At 40.2% G+C, this 25,419-nt stretch overlaps 1 protein-coding gene across 4 annotated transcripts in view; it reads left to right on the plus strand.

Annotated features, from left to right (window-relative positions):
* Nucleotides 1-25,419, plus strand: part of Oseg6 (intraflagellar transport protein Oseg6) — a 143,076-nt gene that overhangs the window by 16,088 nt on the left and 101,569 nt on the right. For all 4 annotated transcript variants that reach the window (XR_016195598.1, XM_089253481.1, XM_089253483.1 and 1 more), the window contains exons 4-9: nt 6,846-6,971; nt 14,930-15,028; nt 15,209-15,419; nt 16,657-16,769; nt 20,181-20,262; nt 22,674-22,765. Coding sequence is in view for 3 of the 4 variants with exons in the window: in XM_089253481.1 (XP_089109607.1) it covers nt 6,846-6,971; nt 14,930-15,028; nt 15,209-15,419; nt 16,657-16,769; nt 20,181-20,262; nt 22,674-22,765 (723 nt within the window). In the remaining variant the exon portion in view is untranslated. The remainder of the gene's footprint in view (nt 1-6,845; nt 6,972-14,929; nt 15,029-15,208; nt 15,420-16,656; nt 16,770-20,180; nt 20,263-22,673; nt 22,766-25,419) is intronic.

Here is a 25,419-nt window from a genome sequence, read left to right on the forward strand (position 1 = left end):
TGACAGTGGGAGGGAGAATTTGTGAAAAAAAAATTCATAAATGACTTCAAATAAAAAGAAAAGATACACAACGTTTTAATTATCACCATGAAGTTATCGTCTAAAACACCAGGAAACCTCTCCGCTACTACTTCCAAAACGCATGTGAATAATCATTTCAGCATTCTATATTTACAGAAGACAAATCTCAACGATGATTCTTGTGCATGAAAGAAAAGTTGATTCGATAAATGAGATCAAACACTGATTGCACCATGAAAATTGAGACAAAAATGCCTCGTACATCTCTTTTCTGCGCATACACGCATACACAAATGAAATATACATAATATACATCATGTTGCACAATGGAAAAAGTGAAGGAAATTTTTTAAATAATTAAAAAAAAGCATTTTAAATCACTATATTTATTTTAATTTGCGTGTTTTTTTAATTACTTTTCCGCACTGCCAACAGTAAAAGCCACCATCCACCCCCCCCCTCCATAGGCGTAAACTTGTATCCGACCCACGTGCCCAAGCCCCTCCAATAACTTTGAAGGACTGGCTCAGCCCCCCCCCCCAAAAAAATCAAGTGGATACGTTTCCCATATTTGGCTCGGAAAAACAATTTTTATGATTAAAAAAACTGTCCCAAAAAAAAAGTTTAGTAAATAAATCTACTCGAAATTTTATTTTAATATTTTTTTAAATCACAATCGACTTGTCCTTGGCTTTTTTTTTTGTAACAATTAGTAGTATTTTTCTCACGGTCAACGATGACACTCGATTTCCAATTATCATTCTCCCTCGATGCCAATCGTAGCTGCCACAAAGGCATGCATCTCTGGATGGCATCTGGAGGTGATATGGGGTGGAGGTGCTTTCAGGGTTTTTAGAATATATATATATATCTGCTTTGGTCCTTTCTTGTTCCCGCTGTCAGAAAACTCAGAAGTATCCCCTCTTCTTTTGTTTGAACGTGATCCTTGGGGAAGGAGGCTCCCAGACGATGCAAGAGGAAAAGAAAGGTTAAAAAATAGGCCAATAAAAAATTATTGAAACCAAAACAAGTACACTCCGAGAGCCATATTTTACTTATCGAGTTCGGGAGCCCGGACCAAAACATTTTTGAAAAAATACTAAATGACTAATAACACTGAGACAAATAAACAATAGCTAAATGAAATGCAGTGAAACCTCGATATAACGATTGTGGACCAAGAAAAATTATCGTTGTAGAAGGATTATCGTTATATCGAGAGGCAACATTATCATCACATGCCTTGAAATTTCTGTTGCTGTTGGCATCTTTTCTGAATCGGCATTGTTAGTACCACCAAAAAAAATGCGCTTTTGAATTCACCGCAAAAATAATTTAATTGATTAATTGATAAATAAAATTAATTTGAATGTATTGCTCCCGTAAAGAGCTTAATCGCAATACGCCGTGGCATGGCCCTCACATCCTGTGGTAGGGCGCCTAGGCTGGAATCTTGGCGGACCCTTAGCCAGACTTTTCACGGGTCTCTACATAGTAAATTTACAGCATGAAAAATGAAAAAATCATTCCGGACCCTTGGGCTGGAGACCTGTCAGCTCCACCAATGTTCGGGGGGGGGGGGGGCATGCAGAGGGTCCCACATGAAGAAAACATTGGGGGGGCTGAAAGTTGCTGGTTGTCCCATATATTCGAGACTCAAGCTCGTACGCAGGAGAGGGGGGGTGCATTGCATTGTTTTCTCAGAAATTATTGGGGAGAGGCTCAGCCCCCTCACAAAATTTATTGGGGGGGGGCCTCAAATGGCTCTGTCGGTCCAGGGAATTAAGTTTTATTTGAATCAGTCATTGCAGAAAAATAACATGCGGTGTGTAAAACGCTGTGATGTTTTCACAAAAACTTTTGGCCCTGGGCAGCAATTTTCAGAGGATGGCAAATTTTAGTGGAAATAAAAACTATCTTTCAAAGTTATCGACTTTGGAGGTGATGTAAAACTACATTTGTTTCACTCCACCACCCCCCCCCCCCACACTGGACAGAAATTATCTACACTCTTAGTTAAGACCCTGTCCGCGGCACCCAGAAAGTGCTGCAACAAACAGATTGGCAGTCACAGCCCTATAAAAATACAGTGCAGTATAGTGTACATTCAATATAATTTTTCTGCAAAGTACTGTATCTCTCAGCAATGGGCCCCCCACGTCATCAAACTTCTGGATTGAGATGTTTTGTGGGTACCAGGACAGGATTTCCCAATCCCCCCCTCCCCATCTCTTGTGAATTTATATGGTAAAAATCTGAAAAAAATTCCTCCTGAGACTCCAGCCAGGAGCACTGGGGGGACCTTCCTTCATGGGAGAGCCACGTGGCTCACCCTTTGGAAATCATTGATACCTCGGTATAACCTCGACCACTGTTACCGTCAACACGCCTATAATGTCAGTTTCTTAAAATCCTGCTAGCTTAACTGGCAAAATGTTTACTCGTTATTAAATCACCCCGTTAATGAAGTCATATTTATTCGGTACTCAGGTGTGACGTTATACCAAGCTCTGACTGATGTTGAAATGGCATCGGACTCGGAAAAGCGGTTTGTTGCAAGGAGCAGATCACCACAAGATTCAGAAATAAAAATTTGTTATAAGCATATATTTGTAATTGTTTCCGCAAATATTGAACACTCATGGCCCTCACATCCTAGAGCAGGGCCCCTAGGCTGGGATCTTTTGCGGGCCAATTATGGTGAATTTATAAAGTGAAAAAACAAAAAATGATGCGAATCGTCTCAGGGCTGGAGCCTTGTCAGCCCCACCCTTGTGGGGGCCATGAACGTCTGGCGCTTGCTGGGGTCTGCGTCGTTTATCCCCGGGGTTTACAAAACCGGATTGTGCTGAAAATTAACACCTCCCTGACCGAATGCATTGTCATCTTCCCGCCATTTCATGTATTCAACACTCCCTCCTGTGATTTGCTTCCTGTTGTTGAAATTCTCTGTGGTCGTCAACGTGATGCCCGAGGGCACCATGGCCCTCGAAATAGCAACTTACCGGCTTTTTTTTCCGAAACCAAACGTTTCTATACGAAAAAGAAAAATAGTTTTTTACAGACTGTACATACTGAACACGTGCATTCAATCAACAATAATTGGATCTGTCTGCCTTTTCTTTACTCAATGAAAAGGGAGCCACTGATAAAAGCATACAATGAGTGAACTGCCAGTGGTTCAAGTCCTTTTGCTATTTTTTTGAGTAGATATACAGTATACAGTATTTGCCACATGAGGAAAAAAACTCGTTTCTACTGCTGCACAGCCAGCCATATACTTTTGCCCATAAACTTTCCATATCATGTGTGCGGGGCAAATTTTTCTCATCTCTGTTGGATGATCAATTGCATATAGGGAATGCGACCGTTTCCTACTTTCCGCTCCTAAAAGTGATCTCAAATTTGCCTTATTGGAATGATGAAACATCATTATTCTGAGCAAAAAAGGACAATTACATAATATTTGTTGCCTCAAAGAATTTCGTAGTGACACATTGATGAAGTAGATTCTGCTTCACTTCAAGGGGTAAGTCCACTTTTATCTAAATGAGTTCTTAGAATTTTATTTGTATGAATAACTCTGGAAAAACAAACTTCTGTTACTTAAACAATGTTTTGTGTTTTTTTTCAATTCAGCAGTGACTCCCACAAGGGTGCGCCTGGCAGATCTCTAGTCCTGGGGCCTGGGACATTTTGTTTATCATTATTTTTCGTTTTTTCATGCTATTAAATTCACTACAAAAGGGCCCGTGAAAAGTGTAATGATGCGACATATTTGGAAGACCGCGAATATTACTGGCAGTGTTGGTTGACATGGCACTCTTGATTGGTTGCGGGTGGGGGGGGGGGCAAAGCCGTATTAAACAGATCCGTCAGAATTCGGGGGTTCTGTGGGTGCTCGATCACCCGCGGTAGTTTTTGACATAGGTCCGAGCAACCCTCCACTCCCGAACTTATTCAGAAATCAAAATTTCCTCTGTAAGAACAAGACAAGAATCCACAGGTTCAAAACACTCCCGACGTTCCTGGTGTTAAGAATACGGCCTTGGTTGGGACTCAGAGGCTGCTAATTTGCGTCAATTCACTATAGAGGGCCCCGAACACAGACATGACCCCTGCTCTGTCACTATAGTAAAAAGTCTACTCTGCAGCCCGTCTAAGATCCCAACCTAGGTGCCCTGCTTTAGGGTGGGGATTCCACGAATAAATTGTTCAGACGGAGAACTCAAATTTTCTTTGGAACCTCAGAGATATATGAGCGAGGAACGGCGAAAAAAATGTGGAATTTGAATTTGACGGAAAAGCCCAAAAACGGGACATTTTTGTTGAAAGCAGTACGCATGGTCACACCATATATCGAAACCGAAAGTTAGGTTGACGCAGCGAGCAATACCAATCATTTTTGACTTTCGGCGTCCCTGAACTATGGTATTGTCAGCCAATAATGACAAAACAGCCATGTAGTTATAATTTTTTTTTCTTCTGAGGCAGTCCGGCCCTTGCATAGGGACAAAAGCTAATATTGCTGGTAGATGATGCAGCCTGGACCGTTCTTGGTTGGTATGGTATGAATTCCCTTCTCCCCCATGTCTTATCCAGAGAAAAACATCTACCATCTCTTTCTACTTATTGAATCAATTTTATGAACAAATTCTTGTAGATAAGATTTATCTTCGACTCCCTGGGATAGAGTTCAGTCCACATAAAGGGCTGGGGCAAGGCCTGATTTCTACATGGGCAAGTAGGGAACTTCCCTGTCATTTTTGTACAACATTTTTTTCACTAACTAACCAAACATCTGTGACCCTAATCACAGAAAAGAGGGGCTTTAATTTCGCTTTGCCCAGGACTAGTTCATCAGGACCTGCCCTCATGCAAAGTGATGATCTGGGGTTCTAAGCTTAGCCAGAATTATATTTACAACCTTAATTCTCGGAAATCATGGTACCATCTTTCAGTGGACACGAGGCCTCCGGAACGTGCAGTAAGGTGGTCAGGGCTTTATGGGGAATTCTACTGCAAAGAATATTTTTTTCTTCTGAAAATATTCAGTTTTTCCCACCGTATTTAATTTAGAAGTTTCATTGTTTCACATGAAAAATTTACCGCACACCCACACTATAGGAAGTTTTTTTTGCTTTCACTCTATAAATTAACTGTAGAAGGGGCCCCCATGGAAAATCTGGCTTGGGCCCCATGAAAGATTCCAATGGCCTTGCCCGAGTGGTGTGGTAGTAAGGTGCTCATCTACCACCGTGAAGGTTGCTGCCATGGTCCCGGACTTGAATCCAAAGGAGGATATAGATATTTTCCCTAATGTACTTGAGGTGACCACTGATAGACAGTGCCTTCATTTCCAACCCATCTCATTACTGGCAGTAAATTGAAATATAGCGATATGGCCAGAGTTGGTGTTTGGTGAAGTAGCCTAGGGGCCCTGATGTAGGACTATGGGGGGCAGGAGGTGCAAAAAATAAGTCCTGCACGGGTACAGATTTTGTCTCTCGCCTCCGGATAGCTTACATTCTTGTTTCTGGTATTATGGTCAGTGGCACTGTCTATTTTCTCAAAGTTTTCGTTGTCGAGGTATGACTCAAAAGCATGATGTCATGTGAATTTTTACTGTGTTAAATTTTGAGGTCTTAACTAAAGTCTACATTGCCGCCTCTTACAACCTTTTGCCCGGGTGCACTGCACCCCTTGCACCTTTGCTTAAGCTGCCCCTGGTTTTCAAGAAGGTTCCCGGGGGGGGGGGCTAGGTGAATGGTGTCTTTTTGCCATCAGTAGTGCATAAAGAGTGAGGGAAAAAACATGCAAATCCAAATAAATAGTAATTTAAAAATCTTTTTTTTCAGCATGTTTAAAAAAAACAGCTTTCAGTGCAATATAAGATTCATGCTTAAATGATGATTGGTGTTGCTGAGTAATACCATTCAAATGATTGGTATTGCTTGAGCAACATGAGCACATATGTTCTGGCTTCCCTGCCATTGGCCTTCCTCTTGTGAAGGTACTACCTCGTTCTAAGAAGATTTTCTTTTAACTCTTCTCCCAGGGCCATGTTTCTATTTTATCTCTTTACATCTACATTTTTTTCTACCACTCTTTGGGGCCCCTTTAATTACCTGCCAAGTCTCCTCTTTTCCTTGATTTTCACCCATGGCTCCCTCAGAATATTTCAGTGCCACAAGCATCACCATATGGTCCCAGGTAGAAAAATACTAGCCGCTGTGCTGTCGTGCTGGACTGTACAGTGGTGGTTGGCTGAAGTTTTTTTTCTGTATTTTTCCATGTTCAAGGCACGAATGCGAGCCAGTCTCCAATTTCAAAAAGTCTCTCCACAAAGAGCAGGGAGACCTACAACATTGATACCGACATAACATGAAAATTCAAGCATTTCCATTTTTACTTCAGAAAATAGAAAACAGGTGGCATCATGAACACAAAGCTAGCACAACTCGACAACATAGATAATTTAGGGCCACACATACACTCAGAACACTTATGTTCTGGCATGTTCAAATTCGTTCGAAATTCTGTAGAGGAAAGTGTATCAGATGCATGTGCGGTTAAATAGTAGTAGTAGAAAAATACTGATTCAGGTGACAGATTTCATTCAATTATAAAAATAATTTAGGTGAACCAATAAAGAGCCACAGCAAAAAAATCCAATCACACCTGTGTTGGAGCATGTAGTTAAAAGCAGATACGCTGAGAAATATGATATTACTTTTTTATTTCATAAATTTCTATGATTTACAAAAAATTTACACATGAAACATTATGATTTATTACATGCTATTATTATATATTTCTTTTAGGATGTGTTCAGGTTTATCATGGGACAAAGATGGTGATATATTGAGCATTATTTGTGACCGTTCGCAGATTGTAACTCTGTTTGATTCTAATTCTCGAAGAGTAAACCATGTTGATACTGGTTTAAGGTGAATAAAGTTTTTTTATAAGCACACTCTAAAGCTTTTTATAAGCACATTCATGTCAAATTCTTATTTTTTAAAAAGGTATTTTGCATATGTGTATAAAATGTAATCAGTGAAACACAAGAAGTCTAGCACAAAGTAAATATGTCCATGAGCTTGAGATCAAATGAAAAAAATATTGATAGGCTCTTAAGATCCAAAATTGAAACACAATTTTTTATTGATTTATGTAGCATTTTCTTTGACGTCAACACTGAAAAATTTTCAACAAAGTTGTCATCTCTGCACTTAACACTAATAATGTGTGTTATAATGTGATGAAAAGTGTTCTCTGTTGTATTGGTTAGCTCACTTTCCTGGTATGCAAAGGGACGGGTTTGATTTTTGGAGGAGACAAATCACCTTTTTTGCTAAGATTTGTTTTGACATAGCATCCAAAAAATCCTATTTCTGGTACATTTTGTACCAAAAACTTACTCTAATATTTTTGAAGAAATGAAGTAAAAATAACAATGCTTTTCCAGAAAAGCTCACTGAGAATTGCTACCTTCCATTTGACCAATTTTTCTACCGTAGTTGCACAAAAGTGATCATTTTCTTCTAATCGTGTTCAACTAAAAATGATATACATGCCTAAAATACTAAACTATAAGGATTGGTGTATTCTTGGATTTTTCATATTCACCGTGACTCTGAAAATATGAATCCTCGCAAATATAAAAGGTTGTCTGCATCTCATTTTTGAAAGTTTGATTCAAGATTTTTATGATGCAAGTTAACTTTCATGATAAAGAAAATATTAAAAATAAAAGCTCTAAGTTTAGAAGAAAAAATTGAACTGTTAAATTTGTGGACAAAAATCCTTTGTTTGTAATAGTTTGAAGCCACAAAAAAAGTTCAACTTGCTCTTAAGCTCTTCAATCACCATCCCCATTTCAAAACAAGATGCCATTTTCAAAGATATACTGTTCAGAGACTTATTTTATTGTGAAAGAATGAATGAATACAGATAGAACCTTTTTGTTTGTTTGTTTGTTTGTGTGTGTGTGTGCGTGTGCGTGCGTGCCTGTGTTTTTTTTTTCTTTTAAAGTAACTACCCTGTGCATTTTTGCCATTCTTCATACTATGATATGAATGCGAATTGCAAGCCTTTTTTGTCACACCCTCCGGTGCCTTCATCGCTGATCGCCCCACTTCTTTGGAGCCTGAGAATCATTGCCCCTTAATCAAATTCTTTATCCAAGGAAAAAAGAAACAGTCGCATGGGGGAAAGATCAGGGGAATAAGCTGGTTGTAGAAGTATTAGAATGTGATGTTTTGATAGGTAATCTGACATCAGGGGGGACCTGTGAGCTGACACATTGTTGTAATAGAACACCCATGACTTGGCCTTCCAAAAATCTGGTCGCTTGTGTCTTACCAAATCATGCAGACATTTAAGGACTCATGGGTCCCTCCTGGTGTCAGATTACATGTTGCAACATCATTCCAATACTTTCACAACTAGCTTGTTCCCTTGATCTTGCCCCATGTTACTTTTTCCTCGGATAAAAAATATGCTTAAGAGGCAATAATTCTCAGGTTCCGAAAGAAGTGCAGCAAGCAGTGATGAAGGCACTGGAGGGTGGGACAAAAAAATTGTAATCCGTATTTACATCTTTGTATGAACAATGGCAAAAATGCATAGTTTGACAGAGTAGTTACTTTGAAAAGAACTTTGAATGCAGATAGAACCTGTTTTTTTTTCTTTCTTCCATAATAAAATAAGTCTGAAAACTTTTGGAACATAGTAGTAAAATTGCAAAAAAACATTCTGATTTTTATCAAGAATCTCAAGTTCAATGTGTTGAATATGTAGGTATCAATTAAAATTTAAGCTTTTTTTCTTAATTTGTTCTTGCTTAAATTTCAGTGGAATACAAATAATTGCTTCTTCTATATGTAACACATGTAAATAAATCAAAAACTGCATTAAGAAACCAAGGGGGGGGGTGTAATGTGATAGGCCTCCTCGTGGTGCACTCTGGTTAACGCCAAATCTATCACACGTTCATTGTCATCGCTTTTTGTGCTCATATACTTCACCTTCAATAGCCCAAATTACATGTTTATTTCTACACATCTTGCAGTACATGTCTTGCGTCTCGTTTTGTCCTGTACATGTTTATGTCTTCTGTGTCCAACCCCTCATTGTGGGCCCCGCTCAGGCGGGGAGTGGTCCTCCCGGATGGGGCATTGCTTCTAGCGTATGCTCCATCCGGGACGCTGTCTACCTGCGTGTTTGCCGTGCGTGAAGACCCGTAAGGTTGGAGATGGGGATCCTGGTTAGCCTGATGCGCTAGCTTTGGCCTCGGATTCAGCCAAAACGGGAGGCTTGGATTAGCCCCGTCCAGGTCAATCGGCTGTGGTCGCCTCGGTGGCTGAAGGGGTTACACTACTGGGCAGGTAGAGGGGCCGGGCCTGCCGGACGTCATTGAGGTTTGTTGGTGCTGCTTCACGACGATCTTGGATCTTGAATGCGTCTGCTCGCCTGCTTTGGTGGTGTATAGCTCTAACCTAACCTGGCGTTGCTACTAACCTTCATTGGTTATGTGTGCGCGTCCCCTCGTAGGGCTCCATGGTGGGCATGGAGGGTGAGAGTCGAACAATACCCATTCAAATATGGGAAAAAATCAAAATGCACCAAAACGTCAACGAACTGCTTCGAACCAAACACATGTCACTGTAACTGCTGCTTCAAATTCATCAACTGTTTCATTCTTCTTTCTGCACTCTTCAGATACCGAGAAACAACTGGCCAAAGTATCACCATTTCTAATAGATAAAGCTCTCTATGGCACAGTAGGTACCTTAAAATCAGTGAAGGCCCTTCGTTCAGGAGACCTTCTCATCGAAACGAACACATCCAAACAAGCCGAACGCATTCAAAAGCTCACATCTCTCGGAGACATTCCAATAACAGTCAAAATCCATCCCACATTGAATTATTCACGTGGTGTTATTTCAGATACTAACTTAATTAACATGGATGAAGAAGAACTAACACAAGAGCTGGCGTCTCAAGGCGTAACATCAGCCAAACATATTATGAGTCGCAAAGATGGCAATCCAGCTCCAACACGTAATATAATTCTCACATTTTCATCACCAACATTACCGAAAGATATCAAAATAGGTTATTATAACCTCAAAATCCGGCCATACATTCCTAACCCTGTTCGATGCTTTAACTGCCAAAAATACGGTCACTCACGAACGGCATGCCGCAGTCAACCCACCTGCGCAAAATGCGGTGAGAATGACCACATTTCGGACAACTGCAATAATTTACCATTCAAGTGCATCAATTGCGGTGGCGACCACCCCGCATTTGACAGAAAGTGTCCAAAATGGAATGAAGAAAAAGAGATCCAGAAGATCAAGGTCCTTAATAACATCTCATATATTGAAGCACGCCGTCGTATAATCCCTAACCAAACTCCAATAGCTAGTAGATCATACGCTAACATGGTAACAAATCCATCAACAGCTAATACGACTAACAATATCACCAAAGCATCTGTAACAACTCAGACTGAACCAATAGCTGATACATCAACTCAAACATCATCATCTAACCAACCGTGTAATAGTTGTGGCTGCTGTTGCTCTGCTGGATTTCGGAGGGAGTCCACTACCTCCGAAGAAGAAGCAGGAAAAGCAACAGCGCACGCATTCAAAAAACCTACTGGTACTAAACCCAAGATTAATTCTGGAAATAAATCTAAAAAGTTAAAGACCGGATATTCAAGAAAAGCAATACAGAGAGCAATAAAATGTCCCACCCTCAAGAATGTGTCACTAGTTGATGACAAGTCAATTGGTGACATGGATCTTGATAATCCATCAGAATCTGGTGGTACTCGCCAGAAACTAGGCCGGAATAAATTCAAAGACCTCGAACCGTCTATTTCTACCTAATTTATGGCCAACATAATCCAATGGAACATTCGTGGTCTTAGATCCAATTATGAAGATCTCAAGGATTTGATCAATCACTATCATCCTGTTTGCATGGCACTCCAGGAAACTTTTACGAAGCCCTTGGAGACATGGAACATCAGGCGACATTCCCTGTTCCATATCGATTACGATGACAGGAGTAGGGCTTGCCGCGGTGTTGCTCTGCTGGTTCCACATCACGTGTCGTCGCACGTTCTAATGCTGCGCACGAACCTGCAAGCCATCACGGTGGAAATCTCTACTGGCCTAAGAATTACCATCTGTTCCATTTACTTGCCACCAAATGACACCATCGTACAGAGAGATCTAGAAGATCTGATTGATCAATTACCACCACCATTTTTTCTTCTTGGAGACTTCAATGCACATAATATGATTTGGGGTTCTAACAGCAACACCCCTTGTGGGGAAATGGTTGAACGTCTGTTAGACAATATGGACCTTGCCATCATGAATGATGGCAGTTTCACTCATTTCCATGCCCCAAACAATAGTTTCACTGCAATAGATCTATCGTTATGTTCACCCACACTCTTGCCCAACTGGTCCTGGTCGGTTGATCCAGATCTCCACAGGAGCAATCATTTTCCTCTAGTGGTTAAGTGCCTTGACCGACGCCATAGCATACCTGAGGGACCTCCTCGGTGGAAGCTTGTGGCCGCCCGATGGGCTGACTTCACGGTCAAGGCAGAAATCACGGAGGATATGGTTTCACAACCCGAAGTCAACCATTGTGTCGACCTTGTGACCAGTTGTATGATCTCAGCAGCCAATGAAGCAATACCCAAAGTCTCCTCGAAACTTCCTAAATTTCCTAAACCTTGGTGGAATCATGAATGCAATCTTACAATTAAAGCTCAAAAGAAAGCATGGAGTAAGTTTTGGCGGTATCCTACCCATGAAAACAAGTTGGCATTTTTAAAAGCAAAGGCGATAGCGAGAAGAACCTGGTGCCAGGCTCAACGCGAGTCCTGGCAAAAGTTTACGACGGGAATCAATTCATCAACTTCATCCAAAATCATTTGGGACCGGATCCGAAAAATCAATGGTCATTATCAATCTCATCCCATCACCATTTTAAATACCAATGGCACTATCATCAGCGATGTGAGGGATATTGCGGACACCATCGCCGCCGTTTCCAGCGATACGAACTATCCCCCATCGTTTCATCCCATTAAATCATCAGCAGAATGTACATAGTACACCTTCCGGCCTTTTACACCGGAGGGGTACAATTCATTGTTCACCCTTCATGAACTGACGACGGCCTTGCAGCGAAGTCCTGACTCAGCTGTAGGGCCCGATGCCATTCATTATTCCATGATTCGACATCTCTCACCAGAATCACTGTCACATTTACTCATTTTATTTAATCGGATTTGGGTCAATCATACATTCCCTGACATCTGGCGAGCAGCCATAGTTCTTGCATTCCCGAAGCCTGGCAAAAATTCTCAACAACCGAACAGTTACAAACCTATTGCTTTGACCAGTTGTCTATGTAAGCTCATGGAACGTATGGTCAACTATCGCCTTGTAGACTACCTTGAGGTTAACAATATTTTATCTAAACATCAAAGCGGCTTTAGACGGTTCAGGTCTACAACATGCAATTTGTTATGCCTTGAGACATCAATAAGACAAGCATTTGTGAAGAGGGAGCATATGCTAGCCATATTTTTCGACATAGAAAAGGCCTACGACCGTACTTGGAGGCACGGAATTCTTTCCGACCTCTATAATTGCGGCTTGCGGAGCAACTTGCCCATTTTTATTAAGAACTTTCTCACTCGACGCATCTTCCAGGTACGGATCGGAAGTACATTATCAGCTCCCCAAATCCAAGAACAAGGTGTACCTCAAGGTAGTATTTTAAGTGTTACACTGTTTATTTTAAGACTCAACGGTGTGTTGAACCAACTCCCGTTGTCTGTCACTGGTGCACTTTACGTGGATGATCTGTTGATATCATATCAATCAGTGAATATGAGGACAGCCGAGAGACAATTACAAACCGCACTCAACAAGATCAGCAAGTGGGCACATAATAACGGCTTCTCATTCTCTGCTGACAAAACTGTCGCTATGCACTTTTGTCGGCGTCGAGACCTACATGATGACCCACAATTGTTTCTAAACAATAGTCAAATACCAATAGTAGGAAGTACAAAATTCCTCGGCATCACATTCGATAAAAAACTTACTTTCAAACCTCATATTGCACAATTGAGAGCTCGTTGCATGAAGACGATGAACCTCTTGAAGGTCATCTCGTCTACATCATGGGGAGCAGACCGTAAGTCACTCATTCACTTGTATAAAGCTCTAATAAGATCAAAGCTCGACTACAGTTCCATTGTATACGGGTCAGCACCTCGGAGCTATCTGAGTGTGCTCGACCCAGTCCACCATCTCGCCCTGCGGATTTTCTCTGCAGCTTTCCGGACGTCTCCAATGGAGAGCCTGTATGTCGAATGCAACGAGCCATCACTGACATCAAGACGCAAGCAACCTTGAAATATTATATCAAGATGAAATCTTTTCCAGGTCATCCACTTCATCGTGTCATTTTTAATCCCTCATTTCATAGACTTTTTGCTGCTCGACCTTCATGTGTTCCATCTTACGGTCTTCATATGAGGGCACTTGTGGAAGAACTAGAATTAGACATCAGCCGTGTGGCCCCAGTTGCTTGGCAACTGGCACCATGGGAGCAGTCTCTGCCAGATGTCTCTCCTTCATTATCATTATACCATAGAGCCACCACAGCAGATGTCATATATCGACAGATTTTCTTTAGGCACAGGGGTAGGTACAACAGGTACTTCCCCATATATACCGACGGCTCCAAGAGCCCTGGCCATGTCGGTTGTGCCTATATCTGCTGTGAGTAGACATCTTTCAAACTTCCTGACACATTCACTATATATTCGGCAGAACTGTACGCAATCCTTCAGGCTCTACATCATATACGACACAAACGCCACTGACGATGCATCATCTATAGCGACTCTCTCAGCGCATTACAAGCACTGAGTTCCTGTACGTTTCACACTCATCCATTCATTCATGCCATTTTTCATGAACTACATTACCTCACTCATCATGGTACCACAGTAAAATTTTACTGGGTACCAGGTCATGTAGGAATACCGGGCAACGAAAAAGCAGACAACGCAGCTCGTACAACAACTAACATTGATAATAGCCTTTTGATACCTGCCAGTGACCACTTCTCAATCCTCCGGGAAGTGATGCATCGCCGCTGGCAGGAGCACTGGAACAATCAAATAAATAATAAACTTCATGCCATCAAGCCTACACTTGGCCTTTGGCATTCGAGCTGCAGAACTAACCGAAAGGAGGAAGTTCTGCTTGCCCGGTTACGCATAGGACACAGTCGCCTAACACAATCATATCTATTATTACAAGAGAGTCAACCAGAGTGCCCTCATTGTCAAAGTTCATTGACCATTGCTCATGCTTTTACTTGTTCACATCATCGTTATCATTTTACGACCGCTTTTGGTCAGAGTCATCTTTCACTTCATGACATTTTAAATGACAATAGCGATGCATCTCGCATTTTTAAATTCATCAAGGCCATTGGTTTATATGACAAATTATAGTTTTTACAATTTATGTCATTGTTTTACGTTTCATGTTCCTTTTTATATGTTTTCGTTTTTTGACATGATAAAAGGACATTTTTCTTATTTTTATGTCATGTTTTGGCGCAGTTTGGCCAAATTGGTCCTTGCGCCAATAAATTGGAAATCCAATCCAATCTAAGAAACCAAGGTAAAAAATTATGTCTGATGAAATTAAGATTAAAGCCTTTTTTCACTCACAATGTTCTGTCATGATAGTTTTTTGTTTTTTTTAAATAAAAAGGACATCCATTGTTTGGTATTATTTGAAGTAAATATAAAATTATTCTTTACTTTTTCTTATAGGGACGCATTGACTTTCATTCAGTGGTCTAAAACTGCTCCTCTGTTGGCTGTCGGGACATCAAAGGGCAATTTACTAATTTACAATCATCGTACATCGAGGTGAGAAAAAAATTTTGAAGATCATATTTTGTGAAACAGATTTATTCAATTTTTCTATTAATTTGTATTGTGTACTGTAAGAATGAAAAATGGGTTGTCAAATCTTGAGTTTTATTTACAAAAATAAAACTTTTAATGTATTAATGTAACTTTTTGTAATGTATTAATAAATATTTTTAGAAAAGTTCCAGTTCTAAACAAGCATAGCAAACAGATAACTTGTGGAGCCTGGAGTCAGCAGAACTATATTGCTCTTGTTGGGAATGACAAGGTTTTGACCGTTAGCAATGCAGATGGAGATACTGTATGTCAAACAAATTTGAAAGCAGATCCATCTTTAGTTCAGTTTTCTTCTATGAAGCAGGATGAAAAAAGCAGTGGAGAAAATACAGTGAGATCATCATATTTTTTCTGAAATTTAGAGATGTATAAGTACATCCACTTATAATGAAGAACCGTCAAAGAATCTTTCCAAAGAGGTTCCAGAGGATTGCTCCATAGGCCTACTGGGTAGTTCAGGTGGATAAGGGACATATGTAAAACAAAGTACAGTAGAACACCAATTATCCAAACATCAATTTTCCGAAAAACTCGGTCAACTGAACACCTTTTCAACCTAACTCATTTTCAGTTTTCTATAGTCAATGATGTTCAACACAGTTGGTATTTTCTTGTAACTTAAATCCTCTCATCTCCCAACTCGATAGCTTCGTTCTATTGTACAATAATCCACTTCTAAACAATCGTAAATACTGTACCTGTGAGCTATAGATGTAAACAATGGTGGATCCGTGTACAGTGTATGTAATTATAAATGATTGACAAGCAAAAAAATGTGTGAATAGGAGCGGATCTAGCTGTCATCTTTTTTCTCATCTATGAATTCATTTTAATCCTGTGGATGTACCTTAATGAAAGAGAGACGAGGGTCTTCTTGACAACAAAACAAGTTCTTATCACGATTTTGTCAGGGGGGAGTATCTTTCCTAGCTTACTTAAAAACAGATATTTTTCAATCTTTCACATTAGATTTTTCACCATAATCCACCAATGATACGACCTCGTTCAAAGTCATGTAGTTGCGTGAGAGGTCCTTGAATGCATCTTACAGGAATCTTCAGCAACCAACAATAAATATAATACAACCAACAATAAATATAATACAACCAACAATAAATATAATACAACCAACAATAAATATAATACAACCAACAATAAATTATAATTTATCAAGTGAAAACAGAGGTACAATTTGTGAAAGCAGTCTCTGAGGCCATTTTGAAGAGCAACGGGAGAAACACTTTCCCGCCCTCTGGTAGTGACAATATTTACATGATTCTTTCCAATCTTTTTAAACATTAACCAATGTTTATTGAGCTTTGAACATTATGTTAAAGTAAGAAGTGTCACAAAAAAAATTTTAGTACTAAATTATATGACTTGACTAATATGAGAGAGCCAATATGAAATTCACCTCAACATTTTTTTCACTTATGCATGAACATTTTTGCTGTTTAACATTCCTTATTAGACATCTGAGTATGTCTAATAAGGGAGAAAGTGTCTTATGAACCTAAAAATGTGTGTCTCAATATTTGAAATTTATGTTATTTTTTTTCAATTTTTAGGTCAGCTTAATTCTTCATAAAAAGTCATTGTACTTGCTGAATATTTACAACCCGGATAACCCGATTGTTTTGGCCTTCCAAGAAAAGTATGGTAGTGTTGTCGAGTATAAATGGTATGTCAATACAGGGGCAGGTCGAGCTCATCAGCTGGCTGGGTGCAGTCTTGTGTGCCGCCCCTAAAAATTACTTTTGCAGAATGCTGATAGAGCTCTAGTCTAAGGCAGTGGTTCTCAACCTTTTTTGACTTGCAGAACCGTATATAATTCCTATTGCAGAGACTCATGTGTCTATTTTATTTATTTATTCATCAAATTTACTGATTTATTTGTCTCGGGTGGCAACAGAGCCCTCCTTAGGACTCTGTAAAGTACCAGTTGAGAACCACTGGCCTAGGGAAACCTTAGATAAACCTGTTGGCTTTTTTTTTTCGTAAAAGTCATGCACCATTGTGTGCTGGACAAAATGTGCATAACAGATCATACATCCCGCACTGCCAATTGTCGCATGACAATCCATTGCAGTCAATTTGTCATATCGTGATACAAACTTGTCGCTGCATCAATTTCTCTTGGTGCAAACTTATCGCTGTGCCATTTTCTCATGATGCAAACTTGTCATTGCATCATTTCATATTTGATGCTCTCGACAATGTCTTTAACATGTATATATCTCAACTCGACCCCCCCCCCCCCGTTTTCCTGTTTCTTAATGTAACTTTGTGTTTGTTTTGCTCACTGGCTTCAGCCTAAAGCAGAAATATACTACTACTACCTTTATTAGGGATTGATTATTATAGATCTAATTTAATGTACATTTTTTCTACAGGAAATCTCCCTAAACAAAGAGTAATATTATATATTTATATAAGAATATTGTTATATACAGTATATATATGTGATCAGTGGTGTCGGAGCCGGGGGTGCTGTGGGTGCTCGAGCACCCACAGTACTTCGTAGCACGGGGCGGAGCACCCACAGAATTGATTTGAGAAATAAAAATCTCATACATATATTTCTCATTTATACAGTATCAAGTGGTTCTCGAAGATTTGCCAACCCTCTTTGTTCTAGCCATCGTTTCTTCACTGTCTTCCAGAACAGTTAAGAAAAAAGGAAAAAAAAATTAGAGCACGGAACTGACACAGAACAACAATTCATGTTGCAAACTCACAGTGACATCCCTAGGAGTTATGACGCACACTTTGAGAACCACCGATATCTAAAATTCTTTGTTATATTAATAGATAGCGCAAGGTTCCATGCTGGGCAGGGGCAGCTTGGGTGCTAAATCAAGTAAAAAGAGAATTATTGCAGAAAAACTTGGAAAAAATGTTTTGTCTGTCAGAGGCACCAACATGAAGAAAACATTGAGGGGATTGAAAGTAGTCAATTAGTAGTAGTACTCGAGTCCCGTATATATGGGACTCGAGCCTGTACTCTGTGGGTGGGGCAGGCGAACGTTGCGTTGCATTTTATATTCATTAATTATCGGGGATGCCCCCACAGAATTTATTGGGGGATGGGGCTCAATAGTCTCAGCCACATTATTTTGCCGCCCCCACAACTTTGAAATTCAATAATTTTGTAACAGTGTTCTTTGTCCCTACAGAAAACGGCCGCCCCCTAAATTTTTCCGCACGGGGCAGTTGTTCCCATGCCTCCTTATAGTTCCATAGTTCCCTCTCATACATAGGCAGGGCCTATCAGTAAAATTCAAACTATAAATGATTCATAGGAAAAAAAATGTTTTTTGTGCATTTTGTCTAGCTAAGAAATAATACAGCGGCGGGTTCTCAGGGTCATTTTACAGCTTATAAGCCAGAGGAGCACCAAAACTATGTGCCACACTGTTGATAATTTCGTCAAGGAGTCACCCTGGGACCCCACACCTTGGTCTACCCCGCTCCAGGCTAGCTTCTTTCACTGAATCCTAGACCTGGATTTTTCACATCTCCTACCTCCTCCAAATGTAAATACTGTTTAGTGCAAAATTAAAAACTAAATTTCCTATTCCTTGGAACAAGCACCACATCATAAACTCTAACGCATAACTCTCTCTACTGCACCTTATACATTAGGAGAAAATTTATCATGCAAGTAGTTAGCCTTCTTGCTTGTATCATGCAAAAATATATGTTTGAAAGTGCTTGCAAGTCTGTAATATACAGCCGTGCATAGGGGTACGCAGAATTTTCTCGAGGGAGATGTTTTCAATTTTTTTTCTTCTCGGAAGGTTTACGTTTTTCCCCGCAAAATGAAAATATAATATCGGCTTGTGGGGGGTCCCCCTTTGCGTACGCCAATGAAGCCGTGGTTCTCAACCTTTGGTCTCACAGAGTTCTGTCTTTTTAGTATATTATTTCCATGGCGAGCCTCGCACATAAGCCTCCTTTCATTTATTTATTTATCAGATTCACAGATTTATTTTATTGCCCTAGAGCAACCGTCGACATTGAAGTGGCCCAGCACCTGGGCTGGTCACAAAGAAGTAACGGGCTCACCCGAGCCAACCAGCCAGTGGCGGCAAAGAAGTGGCCCAGCACCTGGACTGGCCACAAACCAAAAAAAGCTCACCCGATCCAATCAGCCAGCTGCGACATTGAAGTAGTCCAGCACCTGGGCTGGCCACAAAGAAGCAACAGGCTCACCCGAGCCAGCCAGCCAGCAGCGACATTGAAGTGGCCCAGCACCTAGGCTGGCCACAAACAAACAGCAGGCTCATCTGAGCCAACCAGCCAAAGACATAGAAGAAGTGGCCCAGCACCAAGGCTGATCACCGAGAAGTGACGCCACACCCAGTGGAGGCATATGTAACGTGGGTATCCACAAATACGAATACATAGGCGATAATTGTACATATCATCAAATTAATAAAGCATCCAGGGGATTTTGGGTGTCGGGTCTTGGGGGGTGTGGTTGGGGGACCCCCCCCCTTGACCGCTGCTCTGGTTTGTGGGCCCCTCCCGGGGCTGGTTGCATTTTGGACTGGGGGAGCTGCTGCCGCCGTCTCCTTGGAAGGAGGAAAACCCTGAAGACCAGGCTTTGTGCTTGCAGCTAGGGTCTTAGACAGAGTCGGGGGTGCGGTGAGGGGGCACCTTCCAGTTACACCCTGGTGGGCGCCCCAGCCCGGCACCCCTGATTCTCTCCAGCACGACTCAACCCACACGGGGTAAAAGTCTTACATCCCGGGAGAGACAGAGCCTGGGTCGCGTCTAGTCTGACAGAGCAACCGCGGAGCCTCTGGGAAGTGCACACTGATCCATAGCCCCCAAGGGCTCCGCAGAGCACTGGTTGAGAACCACTGTTATATAGTATTTATATATAAATATAACAGAAATTAAAAAATTCAATATATATATCTTTTTTCATGTGGGGGACCCCCCCCCCCCCCCCTTGCATACACCTATGTGAGCACCCACAGGTTGGAAATACTTCTAACGCCCCTGTATGTGATATTTTTTTTCAGAAGTTTGGAATTGCGTAATATTTATTATTGATAATATTGATGTTAATTTGCTTTTCTAGGTACAGTGATGGATATATACTTCTGGCATTTTCAAATGGATTTTTTGTTGTTATATCTACACTTCTAAAAGAAATCGGACAAGTAAGAATTCTGTAAAAACTAATGTCGTATTTTTTTAAAGCATTCATCAATATTGGTGATTAAAGTGGATTAAAAAAAAAAAGATGGAAAAGTGCTTAGATCAACTTTCTTATGTCTTTTATGAGAGTTATCTTTTATTTTTTTACAGTTCAAAAATTTGTGGTATTGGACAATTTTATAATTATTGTGCAGTAGCCAAATAAATAATTACCTTTTTTAATTGACCTTGCATATACACATATGCGCAACATGTTACTGTGTAACATATCGCCCTTTTGGGCCCATATGTTCCATTCTGTTATTTAAGTTACTACTAAAGCCCTAGCATTTAACATTAAATGTGATTCCTTGGGAGAACACCCAGTCGAGTCATTGGATTTGAGAATATATTTTTATTTGTATATTATATTATTTCATTATATTGATAAATATGTCATGAAGGGATTATTAGTAAATACCTTGGCTCGCGGGCGGAGGTATCCGCTGGCTTCCGTACCATAAAATAATAGTTCAGTGATCTCATTCTGTAATAGCCATGTATATGTAATGTCCCTTTAAAGGGTTACATGCCCGGTTTGAAATATCCAGTTAAAGCAGATAACAAGCAGGAAATAAGTTTGTTTTGTATTACTTCAATTGCTTTATTACATTTAGTGGATTTTTGTGAATTTACATTAACAGGTTAACCCTCAATTTTTCGTTAAGAACAATTTCTGCTTCATGCTGCAAACAATTCAACATGTTCTGCTGAACATCACTTTTCCAGTCGTAGACCAGGGTAAACACAATGCAGATCCATCCAGGTTAGTACAGCTAATTGAAGAACAAAGTTCCGGAGTTTATGGCAAGTCATCAGCAACCAATACCAGGTGAAGATCTCTGAGAGATTAGAGATGAAAGTCCTCGGAAACTAGTAAAGCCAACATCATAGAATGTAGAATAACTGGACATCTAAATTGGCATAGATCGACACCTTCACTGATAATCCATTCAGGGTTTCATCATCTAGAGCAGCCCGATAATTACCAGATCGGTGCTAAAAAACTCAGAAAAAGCTATTACTTTTATTATAAAAACTATTCATGTGATAAAATCATTTTCACCAAACTTTTTTACACCAAAATTATTTTAGAAAGGCAACACAAATAACATCAAATGGGGGAATCGACCAGGTTCACCCAATGAGTCATTAGACATATATTACACTATGAGAATATTGTCAAAATATGGGTGAATCTCAGGCAGAAGTCTATGGCCAACCACCCAAAAAGTAAGTGAGTACAAATACTCATACTATAATATTGCCAATCGCCACCATTGCCGTGGTCGATTATCGCAACTGAATTAAGACAGATCCTTGAACCCCACGGCGGTTCATAATAGGTACGTTTACATCACAAAAAACTCTAAAAGTACCACCCACATATTCCAGTGACACTGAAATAATGCTATATATAAGGAGAAATCTCTCACTTAAAACAGTAAAAAATAAGCAACTAAAATTTAAAATAATCCTCTTCAATGCAGTACATTTTGTAAACCTGATATTGTCTTTGAGAAGAAAGTAGCAAGGCCATGAGATCACACAGCAGCTTCAAAACCATGCTCACCGAGCCAAGGCGGGAAGCATAACATCCAAGAGATGAAACAACCTTTACCATATAGCCCTGGATTTATACCTTATTTTCCATAGGACTTCCATATCTTTGCACAGCAAATAAAGAAATGTCATGCCTTGTAAACAGTAGCGGTTCAAAGGATTTTTTCCTATTTCTGGCAAAATACCAGCTTTTTTATTTCTCAAAAATCACAGAATGCTATTCATAGTTGCAGTTTGTGGTAAATTTTTCCCTTTCAGATCCAAGCATTAATTTTTTGGAATTTTCAAAATGTTTTTGCATTTTTGATACTCAAAAAATGCATTAAAAACATGAATGTCAGCAAATCTTCTAAATTTTTCAGCCAAAGAGTGATGCAGGGTATGTTCATAAAATTTTTTCCAGAATTTTATTGCTAAATTTTATGTAATAAAATTTTCCCGGAAGCCATCTTGAAAAACCCCTAAAAGTTAAACTTTAAGTGCTGCTCTCTGATGAAAGCCCCCAAAGTTCATATTCACCATATTTCTTATTCAAAACTTACGCCATCGTTTAAGTCAGAGCTTAACTTCCTGAGGTCAAAAGAAATTTTACAGTGAGAAAAAGCAACCTACATATTTGTGGCACCAGGGTCTGAAAGGGTTAAGGATTTTTTTTTAATATGGATGAATTTTATAATTCAAACTTTGGATAATTCAAATATTCTCTCTGTCTCTTTGAACTTCAAACTAACAAAGTTCAACTGTAAATATATATAACTTGAATAACTAAATCATTATGTTGTTTATTTGATATTTTTATATTTTCTTTAAGGAACTCATCCAAATAAATTGCCATAAAGGAAATCTCGTGCATATGGCTGCTTGTCTTCCTCAAAATAGGATTGCTTCTTGCAGTGATAATACGTAAGTAACATTTTTTATTTTAAAGAGAAAACTTTCACCAGCTACAGTAAAACCCCTGTTAAGGTGGGGGGGGGTCACCCCTTTTTTACAACCAAATAATATTTGTTTGGTCATTTTTGACACACCACTGTCATTTTCTGCACACAAGGGCTAATCACACCAGATCCTACAATTTAGTGCCAAGAGGTTGGTGCGCTAACCCCTTGATGTGCAGTAGAAATCTTTTTCTGTGGTTATGTCACCATTTCTGTTTTACCCCTGTGTCAGGAAAGTTTCTGACAAGGATGAACTGGGTATCGAACTGTTGACAACTCTAAACACCTTCTGGTACTTTAGGTAAGTATCTTATCGACCTGGGCTACCACTATTTTTCTTCAATAACAACCCTCTCTTTTGCATTCACTCTCTTACAAGGGATGGATTTTTTTGTCCTCTCCAGTATCTGCAAAAGAGGGGATGCTACTATACATGGAATTACTGTGCACTTCTTCGTCATATTTGGCATCCAATATTGCAGTGATGCCAAATTTTAGATGAAGGTTAGCTGTGTGTATGACATGAGTTGCTTCATAGATGCTTAGATGCTTTTATTCTTGCTACATTTGGATCAGTCTCTTTATTCGATTGTCAAACTGTGTAGTGCTAGTTTCAAAAACTGAAAACAAATAAAACTTTTGGAAGGGTGTTTACTGTTGGTCATCTGGAGAGGTTCCTTTTGTATTAGCTGAACTTAATTGGTTTGTGAATGTGAATTTGGGTGTTATTTGTTGAAAGAGCAAAAACCTTATCTCTTCTGTAGTTAATAAAGTTTCTCCAAGCTGGTGAAATATGGTGGCATATTTTGCCGCTGTGTGGTCGAGTGGTTATAGTGACGGACTCGCGATGCGAGGATCCGGGTTCGAACCCCACAGTGGTGGTCGGCTGAAGTTGGTTTTCTGTGGTTCCCAACTTCAAGGCGCAAATGCGAGCCGATCTCCCCGTTAAAAAGTCTCGCCACAGAGAGCAACAGTCCTACAACGAAATATCATTCAATCATAACACTTCACTCATAGTTTGAAAAACTGGTGGCAGATGGCAGCACTACACATAACAAGCATTACAGAGAAACAAAAAACTTCACGTCAGGTTTCACTACACGTACACGCACATTCCCGCATGTACCGATTCGTTGGGGGTTCCGCGGGGGGTTGTGGGCGGGGTGCATGTGTGGTGTAGCAGTAGTAGGTAGGGCTCGTAGGTAGGGTAAGAAAGGGCTCGGGGATACATGATGTTCTTAAGTCAGCCACCTCGTTGGGCAATTTGCCTGTTGTGGCGTTGTATTTGTATATACCTTGTATGTATTTCCAGGGGGGTGAACTATCTCTGCGGTCCTTAGCCGAAAAAAGTAGTTGAGCGCAGATTAGTCCTTAGCTGGCCAGTAGTTGAACTTTTTGATACTATGTCTAAGCTAAGGACTTTTTTTAGTAGTTACTTAGGACCGCGCAGCTAGAGGCGCCAAGCACCAGTAGTTAAGCAATAGTTCACGGCTGCGATCTTGGAAACGAAGAAATTTCGCCAAGAGAGAAAGTAGCAGCGAGATCACGCTTTAATATTTAGCAGTGAAATATGCTGCTTTTTTTAATAATCAAATAATTTTATTCAACAGAAACGAAAGATAAAACTTCCTTTATATCGTTAATGTCTTTGAAGTTATTCGTTATATCCTCCAAGCGGTCTATGTACGTGTATGTTGATATCAGCGAGTGAAGCCACGACAAAGTGCTAGCATATTTATACTAAGGTAAGAATTATATTTTAATGCTATCAAACTATATAACAAGAGTTTTTAAAGATATTCTTAATATTTTTTTGCCTGGTAAATGTGTTATTTAGATATATAAATGGCTATAATGATATCAATACTGAAAAATATCAAATAGCCCATGTATATTTTGGATTGTATTGAAAATACACTGCTGGCCACCCAAATTGCAACACCAAGAAAGACAAGAGATATCGCAACAATATTTATTTTGTAGATAACATGTTGACCAAGCATCAAATGATTAAATTTATAGACTTCTGTGAAGTGTGGTTCCTGCCAAAATCAGTAGCCAGAGTAGCCACCATTGTTGGAGATCACCGCTGCCACACGCCTCGGCATTGATTCAAAGAGACTTTGGATGTGTTCTTGGGGTACTGCAGACCAAGCAGCTTCCACGCGTTGCCAAAGTTGATCTGGTGTGGCAGCTGGGGATATAATCTGGGTCAATCGTTGAGCAACCATGGACCACATGTTTTCTATCGGCGAAAGATCCGGAGAGCGAGCTGGCCAGGGAAGCAATTTAATCTGGCGATTGACGAAGAACCTTTGGACAATGCGTGCCACGTGTGGTCGCGCATTATCCTGTTGAAATATGGCTGTGGGCAAGCCCTGAAGGTAAGGAAGGACAACTGGCTCCAACACCTCGGAGATGTAGCGCTGGCTTTTTAAAGTACCGGCAATGCGTACTAGAGGAGTGCGAGAGTGATATCCAATACCGCCCCATACCATAATACCCGGTGCAGGACCAGTGTGGTGGTGCATAACGCAGCTGTTCAGCATCCTCTCTCCACGGTGTCTCCAGACTCGAATCCGACCATCGTGGTGTTGCAGACAGAAGCGTGACTCGTCA

The sequence above is a fragment of the Pholcus phalangioides genome, unplaced genomic scaffold, assembly GCF_987345545.1.
Source record: "Pholcus phalangioides strain wild (caught in Gottingen) unplaced genomic scaffold, Ppha-v1.0 ptg000039l_1, whole genome shotgun sequence".
Lineage (NCBI taxonomy): Eukaryota > Metazoa > Arthropoda > Arachnida > Araneae > Pholcidae > Pholcus > Pholcus phalangioides.